The sequence below is a fragment of the Colletes latitarsis genome, chromosome 9 (assembly GCF_051014445.1).
Source record: "Colletes latitarsis isolate SP2378_abdomen chromosome 9, iyColLati1, whole genome shotgun sequence".
Lineage (NCBI taxonomy): Eukaryota > Metazoa > Arthropoda > Insecta > Hymenoptera > Colletidae > Colletes > Colletes latitarsis.
Window position 1 is genome coordinate 29,521,219 of NC_135142.1, and position 15,624 is coordinate 29,536,842.

At 41.1% G+C, this 15,624-nt stretch overlaps 1 protein-coding gene across 2 annotated transcripts in view; it reads left to right on the plus strand.

The window, feature by feature from the left end:
* Galphas (G protein alpha s subunit) overlaps window positions 1-15,624 on the plus strand; it is a 29,261-nt gene that overhangs the window by 10,464 nt on the left and 3,173 nt on the right. For both annotated transcript variants that reach the window (XM_076773496.1, XM_076773495.1), the window contains exons 4-7: window positions 1,347-1,466; window positions 6,900-6,997; window positions 14,762-14,816; window positions 15,068-15,141. In XM_076773496.1, coding sequence (XP_076629611.1) covers window positions 1,347-1,466; window positions 6,900-6,997; window positions 14,762-14,816; window positions 15,068-15,141 — 347 coding nt within the window. The remainder of the gene's footprint in view (window positions 1-1,346; window positions 1,467-6,899; window positions 6,998-14,761; window positions 14,817-15,067; window positions 15,142-15,624) is intronic.

The window sequence follows — 15,624 nt, forward strand, 5'->3', positions numbered from 1 at the left end:
TCACCCAATGGCCAATCGATTTTAACGATGGGGAATTTCGAACTTCAACGAAGAGTAATTGTGTCCCTTGGCAAGAATTCTATACTTCTCGCTAACTTCTCAAAAAATCTGTTTATATGCAATTATATTCTATATAGTCTTTTCTATTTAGCGTGTTTACCTACTGGTGGTAAATATTTTAGGGAATGATTCTGCTGGCAAAAATAAGACGAAAATAAAGAGTGACGAAATTGCATTCGAGGTTATGTATGCTCGAGACATTAATCTCTAAGATTTCTTCTTTTATTATTATTAGAGAAGATACAGAACGAATTTATTTTACTTTTTTTATGTCAAATTTAATTCTTTTTAAAATGTATTTCTTATTGTTAAAAATTTATCAGAAAAACCATCCTCGTCCGTACATAGCGTTTAACACGTTGACTGGCGCTTCAAGCTTACCAACTTCTTCCAAACATTTATAATAAATGAACTATGATACTAAAATAGATTTGGTTGATCGAATGTAATCGAAGAATTATTTCCGTTCACGATAACGATTATGAGCGACTGAAAACTTGTTTCGCTCATAAATAATAATTATTGTATAACCAAAAGGTTCCCAAGTAGATATTATTTAGTCATATTGTTCTTTTTCTTTAATTCGCTTTAAATTTTACGATTATTCTTAATATAAAGACATTCTACCACTAATTCAAATGTTGGCGCCTTACACGTAGCTTAACGCGGGAACCGTTAAGATTGAGGTTAGGTGAGAACGTCGTCACAGTAAGGGTATCAAGCAGAAAGAACACTACATTAAATTGACTAAAAACTTAATGTTATTTATAATCCCTGATCTATTATATAGTAAGAACGTAGTCTTAAACCTTTATTCGCTACCATAGCCAGTTAAAATTACACACGCGAGTAACTAGCTCGCGCGTACACTCGATCCCATCGCTAACCGTGAGAGGCATGCAAATGTCCGTCTTAACGATCGTAAACGTCCGTAAATTCGCGACGTTACACCGGGAGACGAGTATCGTCGGTAATTTGTCGTTCGAGGCCGCGTTTAGATACGCGTATCGTGCGTAACCTTGCGATCGCTTCCGCGTGTCAGGTGAATATGATGGACAATTTTTCCCCGTCCGTGACATTCGCGGATCACGAATGTGACATTATCTACGCGCGGCGCGAACGACGGGGACGAGTTTCGGGGCAATAATTACGCGAGTCGGTGAAACGCGTTTCGCCGTGAGAATCCGCGTTGCTGGAAACGCGTCCCGCGTTAATCCGCGGGATATATTTCTGGAAAGTTTCGGCCGCGGAAAGCGCAGCTTTGATCGTTGTGTAATTATTTTCAGACGATAACCAGCGCGATGGGCACGCTAACGCCGCCCGTCTCTTTGGAGGATTCGGGGAACCAGAGCAAAGTCGACTATATCCTGGACGTCTCGTCCTCCCCGGACTTCGATTATCCCCCGGTGAGTCAGCCAACCAGTTTGTTCCGCGTGCTGTTCTGCCTTCTTAACGTTTCGCCAACCGCGCGCTTCTTCCTAACCTATACGGCGAAACGTGGCTCTACTTAACCTCCACGATCCGTACAATATGGGGATTAACGATACGAAATTTTCTCGAAATATCAAATCGTAACTAGCTCTCGACGAATATAAAAATACTCGGTAATATTTCATCGCGGTTATATCGAATTGAATTCAAGAAGATATTTTCTTGAAACGGTACGTTTGCCTTATTTTATTTCTCACGGATGGGGCAACCTTTGATACGAGCAGGAAATAATTACAGCGAAGAGCGAAGGAAAAAATTAGCAGATGATACAAGTTTACGAACACAAAGCGTACATGCGCGAAATGACTCATGCACGGATAATTAATGAATACGCATCGTGTCGTGCAGATAACGCTACAAGGAAAATAACAATCCTCCAAAAAATTGTATCTTATTACAGCGAGCGTTAACATTCTCGTGCATACATTCGCACTGTGCCCGGTATAAATTGTTCGATATGTTTCAGTGTTCGATGGAGGTCGTTTCATCGACGCTAATTAACAAAGAAGGCTCTATAAAAGAAGAAATCTGACACTAGCCTTATTATTAGAGGTACAATTAATTAAAGTAACGCAAAGCATAGGAAAGTGGCACAATTAAAGAAAGTATATTTTTCAGGTGTACGTTACGTACAAGTCCTTTGTTTCGTATAACACGGATCGGCGTAAAACGGAACTTTTTCGGGATTTAACTGCCGTGTTGTACGGGGGATACCTGTATTTCCGTAGCACATCGTAGTTACGCGGTCGATACGGAGAGATTCCCCTGAACTTTACGATGACAACGTGCAAAACGAGAATTTCTTCGTGTGAGAGTCACTGTACGGCACGATCAGTGTTTACAATGTTTACACAGCCATCGCACATGTTGGTACGCTATATAGTGGTCCTGACTATGATGTGCTGCGCCATTCCTCGCGGTGTGTACATGCACGCGTACGGTTCCCTGTATTGTTGTGCACAAAGAGAGAAACTGGTTCAGTAGAAACTGTTCGTGTGGTACGAGCCGTTCCACATCGAATCGCACGAGATTCGACACACCGTTGCCATTGATTTTATTTTTCCAAACTCGCGACACACGTCGATAGCTGCGAGGATACCGATCCCGTGGAAATTTTCAGCCTATCGAACAGTGGGTCAGACTTACTGGTTCAAATGAATTAAAATGTAGATTTTACATTTAGAAGATCAACTTGATAAAATTAATTTTCGTACGATGGAAACGTTTCGGTATGGATCGCATAATTTCGTAACACGGTACGATGAATCGTACAGAGAAACTAGTGAAACCGGAGTGGGGGGTAGTATGCACCATTAAAATATTACGACACAAGCGGTCGAAAGCTCGCGCGCGCAATACGCGTTATTTGACTCGTTTAGTCATTCTGTATTCAGGGCAACAATTCTGCCGCGCCTCTTTGAAACGTGCGCTGAACTCGGCAACACGATTTATCCCTTAAAGATCTCCCGATTTGTCGTGTATTAGTAACGCTTTCTCGAGCCCGTCGACATTTGCTTATGTAACTTGGAGCAATGACACGACGGAGTTTTATCTTTCCAAAATGAAGAAAGCAAACATGGACGCCGATGGCGCGCAAAATGAGCCGAGGTCTTCCGTAGCAGCCGTAACCATCCGATTCATTTTATATGAAAAGCGTAATGCAATTTTCTATGTTATAAAAAATATATGCAACATCCAGATGGTTAAAAGTTGAATGCTCATATTCGACAACCGAGATTTCGAAATCAAGAAGGTCAGTTCGCGTAACGTGCTTCCAATCCAAATTAAAATTCATCGCGTTAAACTTCTGCCCGCTATTGTATAATCGATCTCTCTCTTTCGAGAACCAGAGACCCAGGGATTATGTTGATCCAGATGTTCGATCGTTTACGAGCTTGTTAACTTCTGGGCGAGAAGGTGTTTCGAATTCAAAATAAAACTACGGGGAGAATGATGGATCGATATCGACGTCTTTTTATTCGCGTTCCACGTCGGCAGTCAAATTTTCAGCAGTCGTTATCTAATTATCTACAATTGTTCTTAGTTTACCGTGGTCGTAATGAATTATCTAGTACAGTAGTGCACAATGTCCGGCCCCACAGGATCGACCAAGCAGATCGTATCGTTATTTATTTGTTCGTTACGCGTTGTCAGCGACGAGGAAATATTTTCACTTCGCTCGAAGTAGATCGTCGATTGAAAAATATGATCGATAAGGTCGGCAATTACAGAAAGTTCCGTCGCGGCGGTGGAACAAGGATTTCACGCGTGCCAAAAGGAACATCCGAGATTTCGTGGGAGCTTGAAAGCGAAACGAAACGTTTCGAAGTAGCGATACGCCGCGTCTCGAAATAAAGTCGTCGCGACAAAATAATCCGTGTGTTTTGCGTCATTCACTGGCAGTTGGCGATACGTTCGTGCGTGCGTGCATACGTACGTACGTACGTGTATGTATCTCTATGCCTGGCCCCCGCGTGCGCGAATTATCGTGGCCCCTTGTTTGTTGCGCGTCGCTCTGCACCGCGAACCGTCCGGAACGATGCATCCGAATTAATTAAATCGAATCGCTTGTACATCGTTCGGTTCTAAGCGCGACTCTAACCGGCCGTGGACTCGACGGATCATTGGCTACCGTATACTGAAATATTTTTAACTCCTTTCCGGCCACTTTCACAATTCCTGGTGAATTTAACACGTTCACTGCCAGATCAAAACCCGTGTAATATTCTGCAAAAGTAACATTTTGATTTCAGATCATTGTAAGCTACGTAACCTAAAATTTGTTTCAGTACTTATTTTTGTAACCTTGTTAAAATTCATAAATTCTGTTCAAATTTATTTTTCTCAACGTCTCAACTTGAGAATTAATTTTCCTAGTATTATAATGGTAAATCTTGTCACCCATATACAGGGTGTTCGGCCACCCCTAGGGGAAATTTTAATGGGGGATTCTGGAGGCCAAAATAAGACGAAAATCAAGAATACCAATTTGTTGATGGAGGCTTCGTTAAAAAGTTATTAACGTTTAAAGTTCCGCCTGTTACGAATTTTTTTCTCGAAAATGTGCAGGATTTCGGGGGTATGTCTATTCACCAAAAATGCTTGTAATTGACCCCTGTAACTAAATATAATTTTTTTAGAACGATTTGAAATTTTTTAATTTTGTCGAAAAATTTTACACCTCGAATTTTTTTCTAGAAAGTGGGTAGGGTTTCGGGGGTATGTCTATTCACCAAAAATGCTTGTAATTGACCCCTGTAACTAAATATAATTTTTTTAGAACGATTTGAAATTTTTTAATTTTGTCGAAAAATTTTACACCTTCTCGAATTTTTTTCTAGAAAGTGGGTAGGATTTCGGGGGTATGTGTAATGACCAAAAATGCTTGTAATTGACCCCTGTAACTAAATATAATTTTTTTAAAACGATTTGAAATTTTTTAATTTTGTCGAAAAATTTTACACCTTCTCGAATTTTTTTCTAGAAAGTGGGTAGGATTTCGGGGGTATGTGTAATGACCAAAAATGCTTGTAATTGACCCCTGTAACTAAATATAATTTTTTTAGAACGATTTGAAATTTTTTAATTTTGTCGAAAAATTTTACACCTTCTCGAATTTTTTTCTAGAAAGTGGGTAGGATTTCGGGGGTATGTGTAATGACCAAAAATGCTTGTAATTGACCCCTGCAACTAAATATAATTTTTTTAGAACGATTTGAAATTTTTTAATTTTGTCGAAAAATTTTATACCTTCTCGAATTTTTTTCTAGAAAGTGGGTAGGATTTCGGGGGTATGTGTAATTACCAAAAATGCTTGTAATTGACCCCTGTAACTAAATATAATTTTTTTAGAGTGATTTGAAAATTTTTTTTTCCGACGAAAAATTTCACACCTCGAATTTTTTTCTAGAAAGTGGATAGGATTTCGAGGGTAAGTCTATTCACCAAAAATTATTGTAATTGATCCCCACAACCGAAAATAATTTTTTCAGAACGATTTGAAAGTTTTGAATCTAATTGTTAATAACTTTTTAACGAAGCCTCCATCAAGAAATTGGTATTCTTGATTTTCGTCTTATTTTGACCTCCAGAATCCCCTATTAAAATTTTTCCCAAGGGTGGCCGAACACCCTGTATGGGTGACATGGCAGTCAAAGTGTTAAAACCGTATCTACCATGAAATCGTTTTGTACGTTGTAGTTTTATTTAAACTTCCTAATTTTATTTAAAACCCAATATCTGCGAACTTATTGCTACCTTTAAGAGTAATTAACTTTAAGTTTTGACAAGGCGAGCGCGATTTTTCACGCGTCTTCGCGGTCAAATCGAACGAGGATACTGCACAATGGCGGCCGTATGCACCTTTTCGCTCGTTTCGCTCGCGTCGTTCGACAATCTGTGTCCAATTTGTCACGGTCGTTCGGCTTTTTGCTGCATATCTGGGCGCCGCTTGTCGACGATACGGAAGTTTATTTCGAGCGAATTCTGAACCGAATTCGACCACAGCCCCGTCGCGAGACGAGCTTGCACGGTTGGACGTGCGAAGGTTGGGACTCTGTGCAAGATAATCCATCTTCTGCCATCGATAACAACTTCGACAACTTCTTGAAATTATTGTAAATTATTACAAACGAAATAAATCTAGCGAACGATGAAATTTTCCTTGTGTTTACATTTTGCTATTGTTTACGATCGCACTTTGCACATTTAATTCGTGCCTCGTGCGCCGTAACGGAGAGATCGAAGAACTGGGGACGCCGAAGTTCGGAAAGTTCGTCCAATTTGCTTTGAAATCGGGAACGCTCGGGAACTGGTCTTTTCGACGAACAAAAATCCATAGTTTCCAGGAAGTTTCCAAAGGACACCCGATCGGGCGTGCTTTGATGCCAGCAACAACGATATTAATTAATTTCCGTTACTAGTTGTCCATCGACGTCTGTAGGAATCGAATTGCCACCCAAAGTCCGCTCGTTTATCGTACCTTTTTCCAGTATCCCCTATAATTTTCTTACGACTAATCAATCGTTATTAAAACCAGAAAATTGTGCTGTTTTCCATACGAAAAAAAAAAATTAATTTTCTCTCGGTCTGCACATCTCGAAAAGCGTCCTTTCCGTCGTCACGGAAGCCGAGTTCGAGCCAAATATTTCGTTTCGTCACGGTTGCGTGTTTTTTTGATAATTAACGAGCCGCGACAGTGGGTCCGCGCCAAACCGTACACTTATCTCGCGAGTCATCCACCCACGAGACTCGAAACGATGATTTATTTCCGATTCGGGGCATTTTGTAACTTTCTGCGCGGTGTTCGAACGATTTACTAACAGGCTCTCGCGATCGTTTGCTTCCAGGAGTTCTACGAAATCGTTGAAACCCTCTGGAAGGACCGGGGCGTTCAGCAGAGTTTCGAGAGGAGTAACGAGTACCAACTAATCGACTGCGCCAAATAGTAAGTGACATTTTTTCGTACCTCCGCCGCCAATAAGTATTTGCGTCGAAAAAGACGCTTTGACGAAGAGCCAAACGTACAAACGCGTGTTTTCCTTCGCATCGGGCTCGACGGTAAAATTACCGTTTCGAAGTTAAAGTAAAAAATTGTCGTACAATTACGTAGCGAAGATTTAAAAATTGTTCTCGTAAGTTTACTCGTTTTTCAAGGCAGCGGGGTGATCGAAATTCGATAATTTTGCTCGCGTACGTTCCAGAATAAATATAAACAGCGACGGGGATAAAATTTCGTTTCTAATATCCGCGTGTTACCGTGCTCGGTGTCATTCGTTCCAGTTCTAACTCGGAAACGAGGTCGGACCGGTCCCGTATTTATACGAACTTTTTCCCCCGTTGTTTCACCGTGTTGAATTCACCCTTGAAATCATGCCCGTTACGCTAATAACGATGCGTCCTGCACGAGGACGAGTCCGCGACCGATGACAAGGGGGGGTTAACTTAGAAATTATTATAACGTTAAGTGTGACCAAGAATACACGCGATACAAAGTAGCAGGGCAGCCGTTGACGCGGGTCTTTGATAAAAATAAGAGGGTAAAGTTATTACCTGGCTTGGTCGCGTTAGATGCTCCTCTGCTCGGGCGCGAGCTATGGCTATTCTAATCCACCCCGTGGGGTGATATCGCGATTACGATAAGAAGCACGAACGATAGCGTTTACGCGACGATAATGGCACCGCGGGACCAGCGGGTTTCCCCGCGATACGCGAATCATTCGAATCGATTCGAACATGTTTCGAGGCTTGGAGCTCTCGTGAGTTTCGAATGCCTCGAAAGTCTCGACGCATTTGCGACTGTACAGGGTATTCTGCCACCCTTGGGAAAAATTTTAATGGGGGATTCTGGAGGCCAAAATAAGACGAAAATCAAGGATACCAAATTCTTGATGGAGGTTTCGTTAAAAAGTTATTAACAATTAAATTTAAAAATTTCTGAACGTTCTGGAAAAATTATTTTCGGTCGCAGGAGTCGATTACAATCATTTTTGGTCATTACACATACCCCCGAAATCCTATGCATTTTCAAGAAAAAAATTCGAGAAGGTGCCTAAATTTTTCGACAAAATTTAAAAATTTCAAATCGTTCTGAAAAAAATATTGTTAGCTGTGGGGGTCAATTCTAATCATTTTTGGTGAATAGACATACCCCCAAAATCCTGCGCATTTTCAAGAAAAAAAATCGAGAAGGTGCCTAAATTTTTCGACAAAATTTAAAAATTTCAAATCGTTCTGAAAAAAATATTGTTAGCTGTGGGGGTCAATTACAATCATTTTTGGTGAATAGACATACCCCCGAAATCCTATCCACTTTCTAGAAAAAAATTCGAGGTGTGAAATTTTTCGTCGGAAAAAAAAATTTTCAAATCATTCTAAAAAAATTATATTTAGTTACAGGGGTCAATTACAAGCATTTTTGGTCATTACACATACCCCCGAAATCCTGCGCATTTTCGAGAAAAAAATTCGTAACGTGCGGAACTTCAAACGTTAATGACTTTTTAACGAAGCCTCCATCAACAAATTAGTGTTCTTGATTTTCGTCTTATTTTGGCCTTTAGAATCGTATAGAAGGAGTATATCGAAGTTTTACCGTGGTTGTTCCTTAAATTTCGCGCGTACGGAAAATTTTAATCTCGCGAAAACGACGATGGAGGGGGGGGGGGGGGAAGGGAGCAAGTCAACGGCTACGGCAGTGTTGTATTTTCGGTAACGTAAACCAGAACTTTCACGACTCTGGAATAAACATGGATCAAAATGGACCCCCAAGTTCGCTGGGAGAGGGTTAAAAACTTCGCGATAGAATAAACGTCGTGCTGTTTTCGGAACCGTAATATTCGCGTGTATAGCGCAGGACACCGCCTAAATTTGTGTTTCATAGTAGCTTGGTACGAGCTCGTTTTACTTTCTTTTCGTGCGTTTCGATATTATCTACGTTCAGAGACACGTTTTCGCTGTCGTTGGTATTTATCGCGGCTGTTTCTAATGGCGGCGATTCGGCGATACCGGAATCGAGGCTGCCTGTGTCCCGAAAATCGAGATTCCGTTCGATATTTTCGCCACCGTGTGTTCCCCCTTTCAAACACGTAACTTTATAACGGCCAACGGACCCGATAAATTTATATAAATCAGCAGAAAAACTGGCCGACGCGGATCGTCCCGGTCCAGCAGGTCACTTTAAACGTGTCCCTTTGAAAATTACATAGGCGAGGCACAGGTTGTTGCACTGGATCGTGAGCAAAGGGGCGTAAATCTCGAGTGTAAACACGAAACTTATCCGCTAAGCCAACAAACCGGAACATGTGACTTCGTTTACCGTCTATCAATTCGTCAAACACTTTAATTAGACAAAAACCGGCTTTTATATTTGGCCACACGGTAACCTTGCCGGCGATCTTCGAGCGCAACAGCCATGATGTCATTACTCCGTACGTAGCGGATAAATGAAAACTGCGTTTAATTCAACGAACAATCGCTATCAATTATTTCTGTTCCCATTGAATTCAACGATCGGTGCAACGGTAATACGATGAGCTTGAATATATAAAATGAGATCATCTCGTCGCAACCATCCGATGATATTTCCGTATAACCTTAATATGAGGTACGGTTTAAATTTATATTAGAGGAAGTGCAGCATATTTCGAATACCAGCTCGTTCAAGATGCATAACAAATTACAGCAAAGGATGGGAAAATAATAAAACTCCATAATATCGTGAACCATTAAACTTTTATATCTCAAACTCTCGATAAAAATAACAAATAAGTCATACTTAATTGAGAAATGAAATCACCTAAAAATAATTTAATCAAAATATTCTGAAATCTTAGAAGAAGAATTTTAGAAAAAGATTTTTTTATTCAGTTACAGTAAAACTCAATAAAATTAATAAAACAATTCTGGTCACACATTATAATTTCGGTAATGAATTTTTTTCTTGAAAATGGTTAGGAATTAGGGGGTATGTGTATTCACCAAAAATGTTTGTAATTGACTCCCGCAGCCAAAAATAATTTTTTTAGAACGATTTCAATATTTTCAATTTTACAGAAAAATTTGTCCACTTACTGAATTTTTTTCTCGAAACTGCGTAGGATTTCGGAGGTATGTGTATTCACCAAAAATGATCGTAATTGATCCCCGCACCCAAAAATAATTTTTCTAGAACGATTTGAAAGTTTTCAATTTTACAGAAAAATTTGTCCACTTACTGAATTTTTTTCTCGAAACTGCGTAGGATTTCGAGGGTATCTGTACTCACCAAAAATGTTTGTAATTGACCCCCACAGTTAAAAATAATTTTTTTAATACGTTCGCAAAAGTGAAAATTTGCTTTGCTTTCGTTTTACAAACGTAAACTCGATCGAGAAGTAACGATAGAGATCTGAAATATGTAACTTAAACAGAATATAAATAAGTGTAGTGTAATGCATTGACGAGTTAAAAAAGAAACTTAAACAAAAGCTTCCTGCTCTCGTGAACAGGAAAGGTTCTCTATTCTTGCAAGAAGACGCAAAAATCTATGTTGTAAACAATTTTGTATTTACAGTTGGAAGATTTTCCTCGATCAAATATTTCACCAACAGATTATCACCTTTACCGAGATTTCGATTACTTTATTCAACAGGAAACATTTAACACGCTGCTACTTTTAGAAAACCCACCATCTCGCTTCTTAATTTAAACACACAAATTTATAAATGATTTCGATTATCTCGATTTCATTGTATTTTTTAAATCGAGTTGTCGAGGGACGTTTTACTGCTCTTCAAGGTTTCCAAACAGATTCAGTGGTGATATTGATAAAATTGATAGAAGAGAATTGATGGTGACACGATTGGAGACTGCTTTCCACGAGAACCAGCGAAACGAATCATAAGACAACAGAATGTAAAGGAAACAGAAATAAATTACGTTCGATTGATGTCTAGACTGTTAGAAATCGACGAATTGAATCAATTTATATAAATTCGAGTCGTGGATGCCAAGTGGCTCTATGCGTAGCTACACTTTACTTTTGTCTATTTTTTCTGAAGAAACTATCGAATGAATATTGAATTCATACTGAGTTTAAGCACTTTCAAATACAATGAGAATGTAATTATATTCGCATGTTCGCGAGTACATGTCCAGACCATCGTATTCGTCGATCAAATAATTTCGTGTTTTCATTCGAGCATCACGACCCGAACTCCGACAATAATTTTCGCCGTTGGAAGAATATTCGAGAATAACCCGGTCACGTTCCGGGTTACTGCATCTCGTCGGTGTTTGTGTGAATTTTTTAAAGTTCACTTTTTTTCCCTTCGATTCTTTCTCGACCCCATGTGCAGCGAGAGGAACCTTTCGATAAAAATAGCGCGCCGTATTTTTGGGAAGCACCGCTTCGTATATAACGGAGTCATTCGCGCGCTGACCAGAGAGACGCGAAATCGTTGTAATCTCGTCCAGTTGTGTTCGGTAAACGCGACTTTTACGTCGATCGGGAAAAATATTCGCCACTAGGATCAGGAAGAACGAACGAGTCCCTCCTTCACTCGTACACGTTTCCAAGAATGGAAACAGATATTCGTAATTATCCGGGCATCTCCATTGTAATTTATTCCCTATAAACCGGCCTCGATTCTGTATTTAAGATTATTATTTGTATACAAATCCGTCGGAAACCCGAGACCCTCCCTATTATTTTGTATAGAACACGATCGAATGCTATTAAGTTAAATATAACGCCGTCAACAGGTTATCTATTAACGCTCACAAATTTTTGCAGCTATTTTAGATACCATTTGCTCCAATTTGGTTGTATAACCAAGTGACATCTATATTTTAACTTGTATCGTCGTTACGTGGCTCTATTTTCGCTGTAATTTTCATGCATCTGTGTATTTCCATCACTGGTCGATCATTTTACCAAAAGCAACGATGTGCCTGCTGTTTGGTTACTCTTTTCATGATAATAAAAATTACAGTATGTGAAATCTTCGTTTCTCTTTATTTTATATGATTTTATCATATCGATGATCGATATTGAATAAAATCGCAGTTGTCGTTAGTCGTCGAGTCGCGTTCTTGTATCGCGAGATAAAACAAACATGGCGGCCCGACGGTGCTCCCCGAAATACCTCGAATTTGAGTCATTGTGTGCGCGGCGGATAAATATTTGTTTGGCGAGAATAAGAGATCGCGATACAACGACGATCATTGATTGTTGGTTCAGTCATAGTCATTTCCTGGACGAAACAATGGTTATATTTCATGCGATAATGTTCAGGTGAACCGTCTCGAGACGCTATCGCGGTAACTTTTGCGTCGGTGCTCTCATTCGTTTTATTTCTTTTTCAAGCAAGTCTATTATATTGTCAGTTTCTCAAAATAATTTCAACGATATATTCCAAACGTTTCCACTTGGTAATGAAGTGGATGTGGAATAGAAATAAACGAAGATCGGTTGTCCAATTCGGTGACCAAAGCGCGAAGACTCGTCAAACTGACAGCTTGCATAATCGGGATACCGAAATAATACTGTTATTGTAATGGTATCGATATTTCGTGTACAGCTTTGCTATACCGCGAAGTCGATCTCTGTTACGAAATCGAATCGTTTTCGGACAAAAATGGGAAAGAAAAAACGAGCATTGCACACTGCCGGAGCCGTGTAACGCGCCAATTACACGATGGACTACCTCGACACACCTTAAAAAAGGAAACACGTGTCTCTATATATAGATGCCGGGATCAGTGATGCTGGCACACGTAGTTCATGAATGTTTAGGTCGATAACAATATTCTTTCCGTGGCGTGGTAACGTCGGACAAAAACGAGCGAATTTTTTCTTTTTTTTTTTATCGTCGTCAGTAACTTTCGACGGCGGTCTAAATATAACGCGTGAAAAATCAATGGCGTCGTTCGCCGAAGTCTTTGACACGTCTCTAAATGTCTTCAACTTTTTCTTCGACGAAACTTTTCACGTACGAGCAACCGACAATCGCTGTCCAACGAATTAAAATCTTTCTTCTGCTCCGCGTTACACCGCTGGGCGATATTTGATATCGATCAAAGTTTTATTCCAAATTCGTAAGCTTTATGACGCGACGCCATGACAGTTTTTCTTGCGAGACCGTGTTAAGTCTCTTGTTTGTCCCAAAGCAAACATCGTTCGTGATATTTCAGAGATGTATTCGAATGTACGACAGAGTAAAACAACCGCCAGATTATGTTTTGTAATTGTAATGTAATTTCAATTCGAAGTTCCGTCGCTGTTATTGCAAGCCTGTTAGATCATCGTTTACTCGGATCGTTTGGACGAAATTGTCGGAATACCTGGCGGAGTACGATGGTTTTGGAGAATGCGACACCTGCGTCATTCCCGTGGTGCGTATTCGTATCGTTAGAAATAACATTGTCACAGTTGACCCCAAGGTCGGGCGGAGTTACATGCCGCGATAACGAGAAAATCGTTCTGCTGTAGCCAGTGGGTCACGACCTCCTTCCTCTTTCAATTCTCCGGAGGTCGATAACCTCATTTCTGTCTGAGCGCGCCAATTTCATGACCTACCTTCCCGCGAGCCTACACACACACACACACGTGCACGCGTCCTGTTTGCCCCTACGTGTGTGTGTTACGTGCGTGTGCGCGCGTCCTCGGAAGCACTTTGCCCCGAAAATCAATTTCGTCGATTTGCGGTTTCTCAAATTTACTCGAGGAGTCAATTTAAGGGTTACTTGCGCCTGCTCGTCTGGAGAGGGGGCAACGAACGGAGCTTAATTGCTCTTGAGACCCGCGCGACCTACGAATCGTGGCCACCTCGCTTTGCGTCGGCTTAACAGTCTCGACCATTTCTTTGGAATCGACTTAAAACTTAGCTGTTAATAAATATTAATTTTGGTTAGCTGGCGCGAGGCTCGGTCCTCTTAAAATAGTGAGGATATTTAAGTTGGCCTGTTTCTATCGGGACACCCTGTATGATCGCCGTCAACCGACTGTGGAAGGTTGTATGCCGTTGTCAAAGCGAAAAGACCCATCCCTGCAGGCCCTCGCACGTACACACCTGTACGAGCGGCCGTTACACATACGAGCAAGCCAAGTCTGCACGTACGATTGATGGCGAGCAGAGCGGTGGCAGTGACCCATGACCCGGATTGGAAACTGGGTGCCAAAGAGGAGGCATACCCGGCGAGGCCGAGAGGGCGAGAGTTGGGGTTAGGATAGGACACCGACGAGGATCGATTTTCCCTCTTCGTGCGCTCTATCCACCCTAGACACCAGGCGGGGAGGGTCTTGGGAGAGAGAAAGAGAGAAAGAGGGAACAGAGGGAGCAAGGGAGCCAGGAACGGAGAGTTCTCTCCCTTCATTGCCCTCGGCGGCCCACCCTTTTCCACCAACCACTTCCGCTCTCCATCGTACGTGTTATCGCGACGCTTTCGATGGCACTGCTTCGTCTTTAGATATTCTACAGCTTTCGTTTTGGACCCGAGAATTCGACGACCCACGATCTGTCGGAGAACGACCGATTGCACAGATAACCTATTACGATAGAGCCAGTAGTAGTCATAACATGCTTGTCGCGATAACGTTCCTGGATCCTTCTCGATACTATCGAATCGAGGAAGATGCAGGAATAACCGTCTTAACTCTTGAGAGTCTCGAATATCTTGATAGATTCTCTTTACACGGTACTTATTCCGTCTGTTCTTTTCTCTGTTTCAGTTTTCTAGATAAGGTAGCCATTGTTAAACAACCGGATTACACCCCCACGGAACAGGTAATCGTCTATTCGTTACCCATAACAGAAGTTATTCCCAACTATTACTGCGATAAGTCCTTTCTCGTCGATGGTGATACTTCATTAGAAACTTCAACCACGCAACCAAATAATTAACTTACGACTCCATAGTGTTAACATTCTTGCAATATTCTTGCTAGTAAACGCGAACGGACTTATTGCACAAGGTATTGTTAAATATAACAAGTTCGGTCGCCGTTCACTGACGGAATTCTTTTAACCTGTTACAGGACATCCTCAGGTGTCGAGTCCTCACGTCCGGTATCTTCGAAACGCGGTTTCAAGTCGACAAAGTAAACTTTCAGTAAGTCCCGTCCGATACCACATCGCTTTGCTCCAGTGTCGTCTAACTATATATAGTCGACGTATTACAGTAACATCGGCCGACGGTAAATATAACGCGAAGCAGCGACGCGCATCTCATCCCGGCGTGTATTACAGAACACCGACTTACGTTGTACGCGCAGCGAAATCCGTTAGCCGCGTTAACGCCTCCGCAACTTTATTATATTTCCCCCCTTTTTGCATCCGCTCTACGGACCTCGGATCCTCTGCTCCACATTGTCTTTTACGGGACGGTATTTATTGGTCCCCGTTGGAATTTCATCCAGTGCGAATAAATTGCGGATCGAAACTGCGATTCCACAATATCGTACCGTCAACGACGAGAGGAAAATAAAAATTACACGTCGAAGCCTCGATTCAACGGACCCTCGTTAAACGCTCGTGGATTGTCACGGCAGATTTTCATGCTCGACGATGTCCTCTATATTTTTTAAAATCGTAT